This window comes from Gadus macrocephalus, chromosome 16, assembly GCF_031168955.1.
Source record: "Gadus macrocephalus chromosome 16, ASM3116895v1".
NCBI classification, from domain to species: domain Eukaryota; kingdom Metazoa; phylum Chordata; class Actinopteri; order Gadiformes; family Gadidae; genus Gadus; species Gadus macrocephalus.
The window spans coordinates 16,598,247-16,613,246 of record NC_082397.1 but is presented as its reverse complement, the minus strand read 5'-3'; the positions used below and the strand labels follow the sequence as shown (position 1 = coordinate 16,613,246).

The window sequence follows — 15,000 nt, the reverse complement described above, 5'->3', positions numbered from 1 at the left end:
TATATTATGTTCTTTAATCCACTGTTATCTGAGCGTGGACGGAGTCAGTACGTTTCATCCCATCCTGAAACTGGGAGTGACACTGACCTAAATACAACATTTGGAAAGTCAGAGAAATGTCTGTTTCTTTCTGCCAGATTTTTTCGCAAACGGTGCAAAAAGTATTCCCTGTTTTTGCACAAATGCACACGCACATGTTTCATGATCAGCTCTATCACAAATAGATACCACCAGATTATTGCTATGGAAACCAGGCCATGGCTCCTATCCTCAATTCATTGGCTGCCAACGCTGTTGATCTCTATTGATGGCACTTGAAATCTGGGTCACAATATAGCCAGTCGAATGCCCTTTGTTTTCATAACAAGCTAAAAATAGACAACTCCCCCTGCCTTTTTTTTTACTTTGATTTGCTATTTAGACAATCAATAGTTAACAAATGCATGTTGGAATAAGCTACAATTAACAAGTCAGATTTACTTTTGAAGATAATGGATAGGCGACAAATAATAACACGCACACGATTTGTGCCAGCAAAAAAATAAGTAGGCCAGTTGAACGGAGAGCAAACGCAATGTGCCAGTCCTTGAAGGCAACACACTGATCACTACCATAATGATCATTGTGACAGCCATTGTCCCATCCCAACATCCCACAATCACTCCCTCTTCTCTCTCGCTCACTTTCTGTCTGTGAAGCCTCTGTTCTTATCTCCCCTCATCTCTGTGGTTATTCTTATGGGTGAGCTCACCTAACCCCCTGCTAGGGGCTCAGATTAGAGTGTGTCTGACCTGGGCCCCCAGGGACCTCCAGGGCCAGTGCAAGGGGAGAGCCCCGAAAGACACTCTAGCTGAGTGTCCGCATACCCCACGTTGGCCAAGATCCGTGTCGCGACTCGGTGACACGACGGGAACCTTTGGCGGAGCTGCCTGCGTTCATCCGCCCACGTCACTCTTGGCTTTTCCAACCCAAAATAACCTGAACTGACATCCAAACCCGGACAAGGAATCACTAGGTTGAATCTGCTCCATTGAGAATACGTTGAAAGGCAATACAAGGGAAAAATATATTTCAAAATCAATCCTAACCAACTGAAAAATAGTTTTTTGGAGTGCATTCATTTTATTTTCGTGTCTGGCTGTTGAATAGATAAATAATGTAGCATCCAATTTTACACATAAGAAACGGCTTGACACACCTTTTATATATTGTTTTATATATTGTGTTTCCTTTAGGAAAACACAATGCATGCTTTGAGCACAGACGACGAGCACAATGTTAAAGCAGCTCAACATACTAGAGTATTTTTATTGTAACTACCTTAAATACAAAATAGTACCTCAAGGAATTCTCAAAGATTTTTTTGGTTTTGGCAAAATGTGGGTGCATTAGCATAAACAGAATCATTAGGCTCAAACATGTATGCCATCATTGCATATACTTGTGGATAAGTTGCGCGTGCGCATGTGTGTCTAGTGGCTAAAAATACTGTGTAAACACACCCAGGGCATGGTTCAGCTCAGCTGACTTCCACACTGCCAGGCAGGGTCAGTTTTTCCACCAATCCAAGTAAACAATGGACTGCCAACCTGTGTGTGTCTGTGTGTGTGTGTGTGTGTGTGTGTGTGTGTGTGTGTGTGTGTGTGTGTGTGTGTGTGTGTGTGTGTGTGTGTGTGTGTGTGTGTGTGTGTGTGTGTGTGTGTGTGAAAAGCTAAGTCTGAGAGGGGTGAAGGACAAAGGCCTTGTAAATGAGGGATGAAGAGATGGAGGACAGATGACAAGAGGGCGTAACGTAGGGACAAGTATAAGAGAGAACTGGGAGGAAGAAAATAAAGGAAAGGGGAAAAGAGGAAGGGAGGGAGGGAGGGAGAGAGAGAGAGAGAGAGAGAGATAGAGAGAGAGAGAGAGAGAGAGAGAGAGAGAGAGAGAGAGAGAGAGAGAGAGAGAGAGAGAGAGAGAGAGAGAGAGAGAGAGAGAGAGAGAGAGAGAGAGACGGGGGGGAGGCGGGAAAAAAAGATGTCCCAGATTCCCATGGCATTTAATATGGAGCAAAACCAAAGTGAGCTTATAGACAACACAAGGGCAAAGTGACAGCACGGGGGTGTGTGTGTGTCTGTGTGTGAAACTCCGAGAGAGAGGGAGTGAGCGGGAGCATCTGAGCCTGACTCTCTTATTCTGTCTGAATGTGTGTAGTGCACATGGAGGAGACCTTCAATGGAGGACTGCCGGCTGTCTTGACGGGCCGTCTGAAGTCACCATGGACCTCCAGAGAGTTCTGGATTCACAATTCAACTTTGATTCCGCTTTAGTTTGACTGTTCCCTGCGGTTGTTTTTCTACATTTTTTTCTCAACATGGGATCTGAGCATGTTTTTCTTGGATTTGACCGGTGGATTTGTTCTAGCTGGTGTGTGTGTTTTCACACGGCACACACTTTGTGAGCGTTGATAAATGAAGAGTTAAAAGGACTTCTGTTGCCGGCCCCACCACCAACCTAGTTGCAACCCAGCACAGAGGTAGGCAGGCAGGTGGCACCCACACACACACACACACACACAAAGACACACACACACACACACACACAAACACACAAACACACACACACAAACACACACACACACACACACACACACACACACACACACACACACACACACACACACACACACACACACACACACACACACACACACACACACACACACACACACACACACACACACACACTCACACACACAGACCCAGAGCGGTGACGAGCCTGTGGTCCGCACTCGGCAGTGTGGGCGCGCCGTGACTCCACCTGGATTACTGGGAGAGGTTCATGTTGGCGGGACAGACGCACGGCCGACGGCAGAGAGAGGGGACACAGCGGCAGGCTGAGGGCTCCAGCAGGAGGAAGAGGAAGAAGAAGGCTCCGCCCGCGGCAACATGTACCTTTACAAGGCCACGTGCGACATCCCCAAGCCCAAAACCAAGGCCCCCGACCGGGCCCCCGACCGGGCCCCGGCCGGCGCCCAGACCCAAGGCGGGGCCCAGGCCCGGGGCGACCAGGGGCTGCCCCGCAGGCGGGCCCCGGCGGGGGGGGGGCCGGTGATGCTGTGGACCAGGGCGAGGGCCAACGGGCTGGTGGAGCTGAAGCAGATGGAGGAGTTCCTCCACTGCCACGCCCTGTCCCTGCAGGAGACGGTCCGGGGCCAGGCGGGCATGGCCTACAGGTAGCGCCGCTGCGCCGGGGGTCCGCGCCTCAGTGTATGTTTGTGCGTTTGTGTCGGTGGATGCGGTGCGGCGCGGCTCTGACAGTAGTAGCCATGGTAACGGGGAAGTGAACGTAGGTGATGACTCGGCCCACTGGAGCCCATTCCTAAACAGACTAGTTGTAGAGTCTGGGAATGGCTGTGAAGCGGCGGGGTGTTTAATTGGGTCGACTGCAAGGCAGTGTGTATGCAGAAAAGGGTTTACTGGTTAACACGAATATATGTAGGGTTGTCGTTTATGGACGCCTGCATTTGCATGTTTTGAAGCTTCGGTTTACAGACAACCTGCCAGCCAGGTGAAGGAAATGGGGAAATGTATTTAAATTTGAACTGTGTAAACATATTCGTATTCGTGTTGAATTGCACCACTGGGATGCTCTGTGTAACCTGTGCACCAGAGCATGCTGAGGGACCTGGCTTAATGCCGGGCCCGGATTGATTATTCCATGAGACAGCTGGTTGATCACATATTGATTGGCCCATTTCCCAGGCGGTTGATTGAACTCCTGAACAACCCTGATACTTTCCACATGACCTCACAATCGTTATCACTGCTGGGGGGGAAAAAAGAAACGTAAAATGTATCTGAATAAAATTAACCCTAAAATACAAAGTGGGTACTATCTTTATGTTTAATTACCGCATCTGCGTTGGTTACGGAAAATCACTGAACTTAAGCACACACACACACACACACACACACACACACACACACACACACACACACACACACACACACACACACACACACACACACACACACACACACACACACACACACACACACACACACACATACACCCACACACACCTTCCTTGCTTCCCAGTCCCCTGAGGCGTCCATCACAGAGTGAGTGTGGTGGGCCCATCCAGCGTATTTCCCTCCTGCCTTGTGCTCCTGTACCGTTGCATAACGGGTTAAAGAGAGATAGATCGTATTGATGTTCCCCTATGGCCCCCCGATGGACAGTATGGCAGCAGTCGTAAACACAGTCTTTTTCCTTGACAACACACAGAAAGTGCTGTGTGTTTCACTGTCTGCGACTCTTTTGTGTTGGGATTGTGTTCGTCAGCTCTGCTGTTACCAATTGGTCGCTGGAGAGAGAGCCAGGGTTTGGATGTAGGTGCTTTGATTTCCTCCCTGCGGGGCCCGTCCCCCGCGTTGTGGGCAGGGGGATTGTGATGTGGAGTGGGTGCTCTGGAGGTGGACCGGGACTGGGACTCATTCTCTAGGCTTTGATGCAGCGAGTCAGTGGGCGCCCAGAGTTCTCCACACACCCACTGAAGATGTCCCCCGATCTCCTTGGTAGGGCAGGGATCCAGCTTCTCTTGGATGTACTTCCTCTTGTCATCTTGTTTTCCAGATTGAGGTTCACATCACAATGAGTGTGGAAGGCTGTTGTGTATAGTTTGGTGTGTGTGTGTGTGTGTGTGTGTGTGTGTGTGTGTGTGTGGGTGTGTGTGTGTGTGTTTTCATATCACAGCTATAATAATAGTGTGGCCTGAATGAGGTCTGTTGAGCGTTCATCACATATAACATATCCATTCTGTCTGCGCCAATTTAAAGAAGGTAACAAATAGAGATAGTTTAACCTGGCTATGAGAGCTCATAGGGTCACGAGGTGATTGCACACAATCCTGGGAGTGTGTGTGTGTGTGTGTGTGTGCGCGTGTGTGTGTGTGTGTGGGGGGGGGGGGGGGGGGGGTCATGCATTCGGACAGGAACAGTTGAGCCCCCAGTTAGTCCCATTGGCAACTCACATGCTATCTCATGCCATCAGTCAATAATGTGCCCGCTGTTCCATGCTTCTATGCTAGGCCGGATTGAGACGCATTTGCCTCTCTAAACCAATATAAACAATATAAACCAGAATGCCACTGCATGCATGAATGCAATTGATTCGCCCTTTCAAGGAGATTTCAGTGCGTTTCTAAATGATGTTATGGAACAATTATTCAATTGAGTGTATATTCCTGTTGCCTTACTAAGCCGCAGCATATCCATGTGTCTAATGATATTCCTTGAAGGGGCTAACAGGGTTCTCCCTTAAGCTGTTATTTCCACTAAGCGCTAAACGGGGCCTGTACTCATTAGGTTGCCAACACTTTTTCGGAGGTGTAACAGCGAGACAACAATGGATACAAACCGAGAAAAAGAATAATGTATTGATATAAACATTGCGACGGAATAATTGCCGGTGTGTTGGCGTACATTTATTTAATGTGTTTTGTTTTGCACAATGATTCATAATGGGTCAACACTGCATCATCTACCGTCACACTATTTGCTTGTTCTATATATAGTCACTTCAACACAGTTAAAAAAGAAAAAGCCTTTGGATGGACTAACAGGTGTTGAGTATTCGGACTGATCTCGGGTCCTGGGGTTGCAGTGCAGCTCTGGAGTTTCACTCTCTTTATTTTCCTGACCTGAACACCAAGCAAACGCACCGTAGACAAAAACTAATATTAGTCCAGTTCACCAGCTTTTAACCTCAATTCAGCTGTAGTCACATATATGGTTGGTCTGGAGGAAACAAAAAGGAATAAAAACATTGGTTGTGTGTGTGTGTGTGTGTGTGTGTGTGTGTGTGTGTGTGTGTGTGTGTGTGTGTGTGTGTGTGTGCGTGTGTGTGTCTGTGTGTGTGTGTGTGTTTGAATGCTTTCAATATTTCTCAGTCCATTTTACTGATGCTATCAGCTCTGCCCAAGTTAAAGTTGTGTAGAGGGGAAAAAGTAGGTGACTGTGCAGTTGTTTTCTTGCGCTCCCCAACTCTCTTTCAACCTCTTTCTCTCTCTCTCTCTCTCTCTCCCTATTTGTAGCTGTTTATCTCTCATTCTTCTAGTCTCCCTCGTTGACTCTTCCTCTAGCTCAGCCTTCGATATTGTCCTCCAATTTCTTCCTCCATCTCCCCCTAAGAAGAGTTGTGTTTAGAGTTCAAAGCACTTTGTTCACTTTGTATCCTCGACAGGAGCTTTCACTAAGTTAAACAAGGATAACAGTTTGTAAACGTTGGACTCTAGCCAATAGCAACGGGGTATCACATGGACATACTGTATGAACCCCAAAGACATATTCTATGAGATTAATGTTGATTAGCACTTATCAATACCTGCTGAAACATCGACACCAATTTAAAAATAATTGTATGTGTCTGTAATACGGTAAAGAAATCCAGGGAAGAATTCTATATATAGCCATTTATCCAGTAAACGGTTCCAAAAACATTCCATTTAACGTTGCAAGTGTTTAGACTTACTATTCTTTTAGGAGATTTTCCAGATGCGTTTGCAGGAGAGAGAAGGGGAGAGATGGAGAGAGCGAGATTGCATCCCTGATACATTTGTACCTCATACCCTTGACATTCTCCAAATTCCCGAGCTTAACTTATTGTGGAAAGATTCCAGAATCTTCGCAGAAATGTTCCACACCCTCGCAACTCTATTTGTGTCACACACACCAATGAGCTCGGAACGATTGTTAATCAGAGCTTAGTGAAGCTGTTGTGCATGACACACACACACACACACACACACACACACACACACACACACACACACACACACACACACACACACACACACACACACACACACACACACACACACACACACACACACACACACACACAAACATCAACACTTACAGACACACATACGGACGCACGCATGCAAAGTTTAATGTGTTAAATTCTCATCCTTAATTCATCCTGGAAAATCAGTGAATATTTAACAAGGGAACTGGTTTCCTTTCTAAATACTTAATCGGTCAGGTAATCAGATCAAACAGTGTGGTTGTCTGTGTATGGTTGTGTGTCTGTGCAGGTGTACGGTGTGTCTATGTATCTGTGTATTGTTTTATATTGATGCTCTGTCAAGGTTGGGTGAACGACTCAAGCGAACGACCACACGCCAAAGAGGCCCCTGTAGCTTTTCATCCCGTGCCAACACATCGGTCACTTGACACAGGCTTCGGATCCGGTTCTAACAGGTCCCTGTGGTTGTAGAGAGCCAACACACGGCACCCATCCATCACTCACATGTCTAGGGTACGAGAGGGGAAATTGGGGTGCAAAATCAAGCCAGCATTGTCAGTGTAAACGCGCAGACCATGCCGGGAAAAAGGCGGACATAAAAACGGGTATATTTGGCAGTGTAAGGCTGCTAACAGATGAGCGCAGGCGTGCGTGCTTCAACAATCCCTTTTAAAAACAAGCCCTGATCTACACGAAAGGTTGTGTGGCCTTAATGTGTTTCCATAGACTTCCAAGCTCTGAGCAGGACTACGTTTGTTGTGTTTAACCGAGATGAGCTTTGCACGTCGGGCGCGAGGGCGAAAACAGGACCATCTGATTCCTTTGACCTCGGAACGCCGTCGATCAGGGATTTCCTGCTAGGGTGGGAGAACTGAGAGTGGAGGAGTAGACAAGAGTTGGAGAGTTAATTGCAGTTTTAATTAGTTAATTAAAAGTTGTAAACTCTGGTTTTCATTAAATTTATTAGTCTTTCAAAATGGGTAATATAATTGAAATGAATAAGTGCTTTGCACATTGCAATTCAGTTTATAATTGAATTATTCAATCCAATAATTGATTGCATTTGTCTTGTTTAATTATTTTGCAACACACATCAGCTGTTTATTATTACGGCGCTACCATATAACTGTAGTCAATCTATAATTGAATCAGTTACTAAGTCAGCTAATCAATTTTATATTTTTTTATCAGTTAATTAGTTAATTAGTTAGCTAGTAAGGAAGTTGCTGCTTCATCACTAACGGCATCCCCCCCCAGCCGAAGACACACTTCTACCCATGAACGTGGGGACCTGAGCTCCGCTAGCCCTCTCCAGTCCATTAGCTCTGCTGTTGGGTTCAAGTACGTCATCAATGAGACTCTGAGAACGACGCTCATCAATAAATCAACCATAGACCGACAACCCCGGAGGTTTTAACCCACGCACCACCCATGCACTTGATCTATTCGTCCCAGTGCATGTTACACACACAAAGAGGTTTCACCTGCCCAGGCTCCAGTGTTACTCTGCTGGCAGTGCATTGGCCCGGGTGATGCCCTCATTAAGGAGAGCCAGGCGGAGCTGCCTGCTCACTGCGCAGGCCAGTTTGACTCACTGTATTATCACAGATGTCAGCTCTCAGGTGTAACCCCCCCCCCCCCCCCCTCTCCATAAATATATATATTGCTTGATTTTATTGCTATTACTCCATTATCATAGTTGACCCAGCCCCCTAGTGATATCACATAAACCGCCTATGTGATTTTTTTTTTAATATCCTTAAATATATGTAGAGGAGATCACTTTAGGAGAGATTGCTTTACTGTCTGCCTTGTTTAAATCGAGTTTCAGTTTGGAGGTGTGATTGCTATTCATGTTATTATCAAAGAAGTTTTCTCTACAGCTGCCGTGTGGACTGCTGTGGTTAGTTAGTGGGTATTTGTGGTCTGTCAAAAGCACTGTGTGTGTGGGATTGATTACCTTTGTAATGCTTCATACTATGTACACCCCTCTTTGCACGTTACACACCATTGCTGTCCTCTTTTCTAGTCCAACAAAATGTTTTGATCACAGGGAAGTCAAGACCATTTTCTTTTTTGTCATTTGTGATTGCGCTAGTTACACCCCATCTCTATGCCTCTCTGTCTTTGCGTGTATTATTGATGCAGGGTGATTATTAATTGCTGAAGAGCCACCCCTCTCTTCCTCACTCTCTCGCTCTCTCTCTACCTCTCCCCCTCCCAGCTGAGTTCACACCAGGACAACACAGCCACTTGTCAGCCAGCACAACCAACCAACCACAGAATTGGCTGCAAATACCCATTGCAGAAACAATAACATCTCTCTAACACACACACACACACACACACACACACACACACACACACACATACACACACACACACACACACACACACACACACACACACACACACACACACACACACACACACACACACACACACACACACACAGACACACACACACACACACACACACACACACACACACACACACACACACACACACACACACACACACACACACACACACACACACACACACACACACACATGCATGCATGCACTGAGATTCCAAAAAGCTGGACTCTGAATTGTGATGTATCCTGGTGTATCCGGGGTGGGGGGGGCACTGGTACTCATCGGTCCCCACTCACCACCGCAGTCTGCTGCGGTGTGGGAACTTCTCATTTATCTAACTCAATTAAAAGGGCTGTTGTCCACGGAGACTCGTTAGGCAAAACTATACTTCACGTTCCCAAGCAGGGGATGGGCTGAGCTGTAGAAATTATGACGGGTGGGGGGTTTTTATAGAGGATGAGAGTGCAAATGAGGACAGAGAGTTACAGTTGTAAGTGGATGTAGGGAGTACAGATGGGGAGACTACACAGGTAGGGAGATCTTTTGACTACATGAATAAAAGTTACGATTAGCATTAGATTGGATTGAAGTGTGGGAAAAGGATGAATAAAAGCCCCAAATACATGAGACTAAATAGCATTAAAATGATTCATAGAAACAAAGTAAGGGTGGTATAGGTATTGGTTTTTCTGAATTTGACCACAAGATGGAGTCAAAGCTCTGCTGTCAGTTAATTGATGGATGGCCATGACTCTCCGTACGCGTGAACTGTCAGTTGCGGTTTGCTTTGTGGTGAGTTTCAACGCGTGTAAACAAGCTCCAACATTCGCACCATTGCACCATTGGACTTAATTACATTAAGGAGAGGACGATGGACACAGGTCATTGGAATAAGACGGGAAAGAAAAATATGGTTTTGGTGGCAGGAAAATCATTTGACATTGATGCCATTGATGCCAGGCGTTGATACCATTTCCATTGATGCCTAATGTGGACATGGACCTGGAGTTCAAACATCTCAAAAAAGTTAGCAAGAAGAAAAATGTTTTGGTTTCTTCTAGTTCCTACTTCCATCCCCCTCTCCAGCCTACCGTGCAGTAGATCTGGAGTGGGTCCCTCAGATTGACTGTTCAAATATCCCTATATATACTATACATATATATACATATATACATATACATATATATATACATATATATATATATACATATATATATATATATATATATATATATATATATATATATATATATATATATACGTATATATATATATATATACATATATATGTATATATATATATATATATACATATATACGTATATATATATATATATATATATATATATATATATATATATATACATATATACTGTATATATATATATATATGTGTATCTGCAGCACATAGAGTACAGCAGTGGGCTGTTGTACTGACGCAGGCAAACTGAGAGAGAGTTTGGCCCATCAGCACTTTTGCTTATTCTTTGTAACTCTATGATGTGTGTGTGTGTGTGTGTGTGTGTGTGTGTGTGTGTGTGTGTGTGTGTGTGTGTGTGTGTGTGTGTGTGTGTGTGTGTGTGTGTGTGTGTGTGTGTGTGTGTGTGTGTGTGTGTGTGTGTGTGTGTGTTGGTTCCTTTGCATAAGTATGTCAATGTGAGTCTCTGTGTGCCCATATCCTAGCATGGGTGTGTGTGTGTCAGAGATTGTGCTTGTGGTTGTTTAAGACAGTGTGTGTATGAAGGTGTCAGAGAGAGATACAGATTTGTGTACGTGTGTGTGTGTGTGTGTGTGTGTGTGTGTGTGTGTGTGTGTGTGTGTGTGTGTGTGTGTGTGTGTGTGTGTGTGTGTGTGTGTGCGTTTGTACCTGTACATTCAATTGGTTGTGTGTTTGTGTGTGTGTGTGTGTGTGTGTGTGTATGTGTGTGTGTCAGAGATTGTAATTATGCTTGTATAAGACAGTGTGTGTATGGGGTTGTGAGAGACAGAGACAGATTGTGTGTGTATGTGTGTGAGTGTCTGTGTGGGTGAGTGAGTGAGAGAGAGAGAGAGAGAGAGAGAGAGAGAGAGAGAGAGAGAGAGAGAGAGCGAGAGAGAGAGAGAGAGAGAGAGAGAGAGAGAGAGAGACTGTCTTCTCCTATATGAGGTAAGCTCATATAACCAGTTTTCCCTCCAGACCCTCTTAAAGAGGAGAGCACAAGGAAACTGAGACATAACAACGACCTATTGACATCCTTAAAGCAACTAAAAAACCAGAATGTGTACGTGTGCACCAACACTGCACCAGAACTATAAGAACACTTTTAATGCTGTTTTTAATTGCTATAAAAAGGAGTAAGACATAAACATGCGACAAAGTACTCCTAATTGGTTGGATGTGTTTCTTTGTGTGTGGTAAGAATGTGTTGCCGTGTGTGTGAATGTATACTGGACCTTTTTGATATTATTGTGTGCAAGGTGTGTTACACCGTGACCGAGATTTGACACCACCATCCCTGGGCGCAATCTCACACTTGAGGATAACACAGACACACACGCACACACACACACACCTACACACGCACACACACACACACACCTACACACGCACACACACACACACACACACACATACACATACACATACACACACACAAACACACACACACACACACCTACACACATACACACACACACACACACACACACACACACACACACACACACACACACACACACACACACACACACACACGTGCACCTGTGTGGATCTTACTTTGAATTGCACACCCTATTATGGTCTGTTAACGTCTACAGACAAAGCATTACTGTAGGATAGGTTATTCCCCCTGGTCCCCTCCCCATTCTCCATCATCGTTCTTCGTGTCTTTACAGAAACAGACAATGTCCTTGTGAGGAGGTTTGGTAGAAAAAGAAAAGAAAACACATTTTTGTACTGTTTGTTCTTGCAATTGTAGTCACTTTATGAACATTATAACAAGTTTTCAGTTATGAAACAGTAGCTGGCCAGCCTCATGGTTTGGTATGGGTTGCCGATCGTGATCTAAAATTTAATCTAAAAGCAGAAAGAGGTCTCGAGAAACAAATGAACAACACGTGTGATGGGATACTGGTGCGTAGATGATTATACACTCACGCAAGCAAACACACATTCACAAAAGCTTGCCTGGTTGTTGCCGGGTGATGCATGTCCATGCACAGTCCAACAAAGAGACATTCCACACAGGAGCATCGCGATCACCGCTAACGGATGACCTCATCGGGTCCCCTGTGTCTCTTGTGTCTGATCATCTTGTGTTCAAACCGTTTGAAGAGACGACTCTGGCATTGTGGTCTGCTTCTCCTAGGGCCAATCTCCTGAATGGAAAAAAAACTAAATGCAGGTTGACAGTGCCCAGCCCACAAAGACCCACAACACCCAGACAGAGCTCAACAGCTCTTGTTGTTAGAAACCCAGGTGGTGAATTTAATTGGAGCGTAAAACCAAAGCACAGGGAGGCACGCAGTGTTTATTATCTTCTATTGGACGACATGATGAGGAACACGTGTCAACTGATGGTTGAAACGCATTCAGATTCATTCATATCACCCCCCCCCCCACCCATCCCCATCCTATGGTGGTCTCTCAGACAAACACTAACACACATGTGTGTGTGCACAATGCTCAAACACACATTGAAAAATGAGAGATTCATAGTCATGATGGAACAGATCCATGAAAGCATGCACACCCTCTCCCCAAATGCACTCACAAATGTGTATCTTCTTTCAACGACTGAACTCCCCTTCACTCACACAAACAGACACACATGCACGCACACATGCACACACACACACACACACACACACACACACACACACACACACACACACACACACACGTGCACTCACACAATGGATGATGCACAAACAGTATCTCACAAATATTTGCTTTATCTAATCAGTAGTCGTGCAGGCTTTGCTGCACTTTGTGTGTGTGTGTGTGTGTGTGTGTGTGTGTGTGTGTGTGTGTGTGTGTGTGTGCGTGTGTGTGTGTGTGTGTGTGTGTCTGTGTGTGTTTGTGTGGGTAATGGGGAAACCAGTGTATCTCTTTTATGAGCAAAGGAATGCTGGTTTGTGCAGCTGAATGGCAACAGAACATCGAGGCCACACAGTTAAAGAACGAGGCTTGTGTTGTGTTGCCTTGGGTTACGCACGTTCTAAAGGCTATCCGCCGTCCTCACAAGTAATTTTTTTCATGTTTCCTGAAACGACACCTTGAACCCCGGGTAACCCACTCAAACACACGCTGCTTTCACTTGGCAGCCGTTTCAGCTTTCAAACAGAAAGCCAGCACAGGATGTGTGTTTCTGAGTTGACTGTGCTGTTTGTCTCCGAGGTAAATTATACCTTTAAAGCCTCCTCCAGATGCTGCTTAGTTACCATCTGTCATCCCTATTCTTAGTTTCTTCTTTTATTACCACTTTTCCCACCCGACACTTAGCCACACGCACAACGCCTCCGTAGCGTTACCATAGTGATCACCGAGATGATGGCTCCCTCTCGCGCTGAGCGCCCTTCTAGCCTTCAAGTGTCCATATCTGAAGACACACTTCTCAGGTAGAGGCTACACACACACGCACACAAACACGCACGCACGCACGCACGCACGCACGCACGCACGCACGCACGCACGCACGCACACACACACACACACACACACACACACACACACACACACACACACATATATACAGTACATTGCATTCTGCAGCAGGTAGGAGCATCTACTTGCTGCACTTGTGTGTGTATAGGAGAATGGCACCTATAGAATGGTGCCTATTATAACACGCACAGCCTAAATGCAGGTCTACTTAGAAATTGATTCCTGTGCTCAGTGTGTTGATTGTCCCTGTAACAGTCCCTGTAATTCACTTTCTTTATTGAAATGGTGCAGTGCAAAATTTGTTCTTATTTTTAAGATATTTGCCTAAATGGCATTCATTACATGATCATTACTTCTGTGTATTTTAGATTGAACTATGTTATGCAAGCCAAAGACACTTTATATTGCACTGAATAATTTACATACTAACCAATCTAAGGTGTTCTGTGTGAGACTGAGATTCCACACTACTACTGTAATCAGCTCTCAGCTCGAATCTGAGCAAAAGGGGAGCAAAACACAGTTAAAGTTACCATTTAAACGTAAAGATGAATTTGTTCTTTAATTGTGATCAGTAACTCAAAGAGAGAGAGTCTAGTTTACATGCACAAAATTGTAGTACAACGGCCGTATAACTATAGAAATGCATCAAACTGTTTTTGCTGAAGAAGGCAAACTGTAAACTTTCGTTCCGCTCCACTGTCCTGTTGAAGGAGATCACCCCCCTCCGTCCCCACCACACACACACACTCTTCTAGGACCCACCAAAAGCTGAGAAACCCGGCAGACCGATCCGTTTATCTGGGAATGGGTTTGGTCCGAAACAATGGCTTATAGAAAAGTAGTAATGGGCGTCCATGGAGCGTGTAATGACCACAGTCACTTGTCAACTATGCACTCAACCTTGGATATAATGCGCATTGCAAAACGCTGAGCTGAGCTGGAAGCCGGCTCAATGGACCTGCATCGCTGCACTTAGCAATCCTCCCAGAACGGAGCATTCGGCCTGCTTAAAATGAATATCGTACTACTGTTTTACAAATTAAAAAACGTTTTATACCAAAAAAAGTGTATAATAGAAAAGCATGTCCTATTCCAGGGGTCTTTTCTTCCACAGGGTTTTCAGCATGTGGTAGACATGGAACCAGATGAATGATTTTGTAAATGAACTTGCATGCGTATGAAAACCATGAGCTGGCTGAAGA

The 15,000-nt window shown here is 45.2% G+C and overlaps 1 protein-coding gene across 3 annotated transcripts in view; it reads left to right on the top strand.

Moving 5' to 3' along the window:
• kcnab1a (potassium voltage-gated channel subfamily A regulatory beta subunit 1a) overlaps positions 1–15,000 on the top strand; it is a 117,021-nt gene that overhangs the window by 2,359 nt on the left and 99,662 nt on the right. For 2 of the 3 annotated variants that reach the window (XR_009529637.1, XM_060074909.1), the window contains exon 1: positions 1,851–3,214. The exons of the other annotated variant lie outside the window; for it this stretch is intronic. Coding sequence is in view for 1 of the 2 variants with exons in the window: in XM_060074909.1 (XP_059930892.1) it covers positions 2,928–3,214 (287 nt within the window). In the remaining variant the exon portion in view is untranslated. Of the gene's footprint in view, positions 1–1,850; positions 3,215–15,000 lie in introns of those variants that run through there. 3 annotated transcript variants of the gene reach the window in all.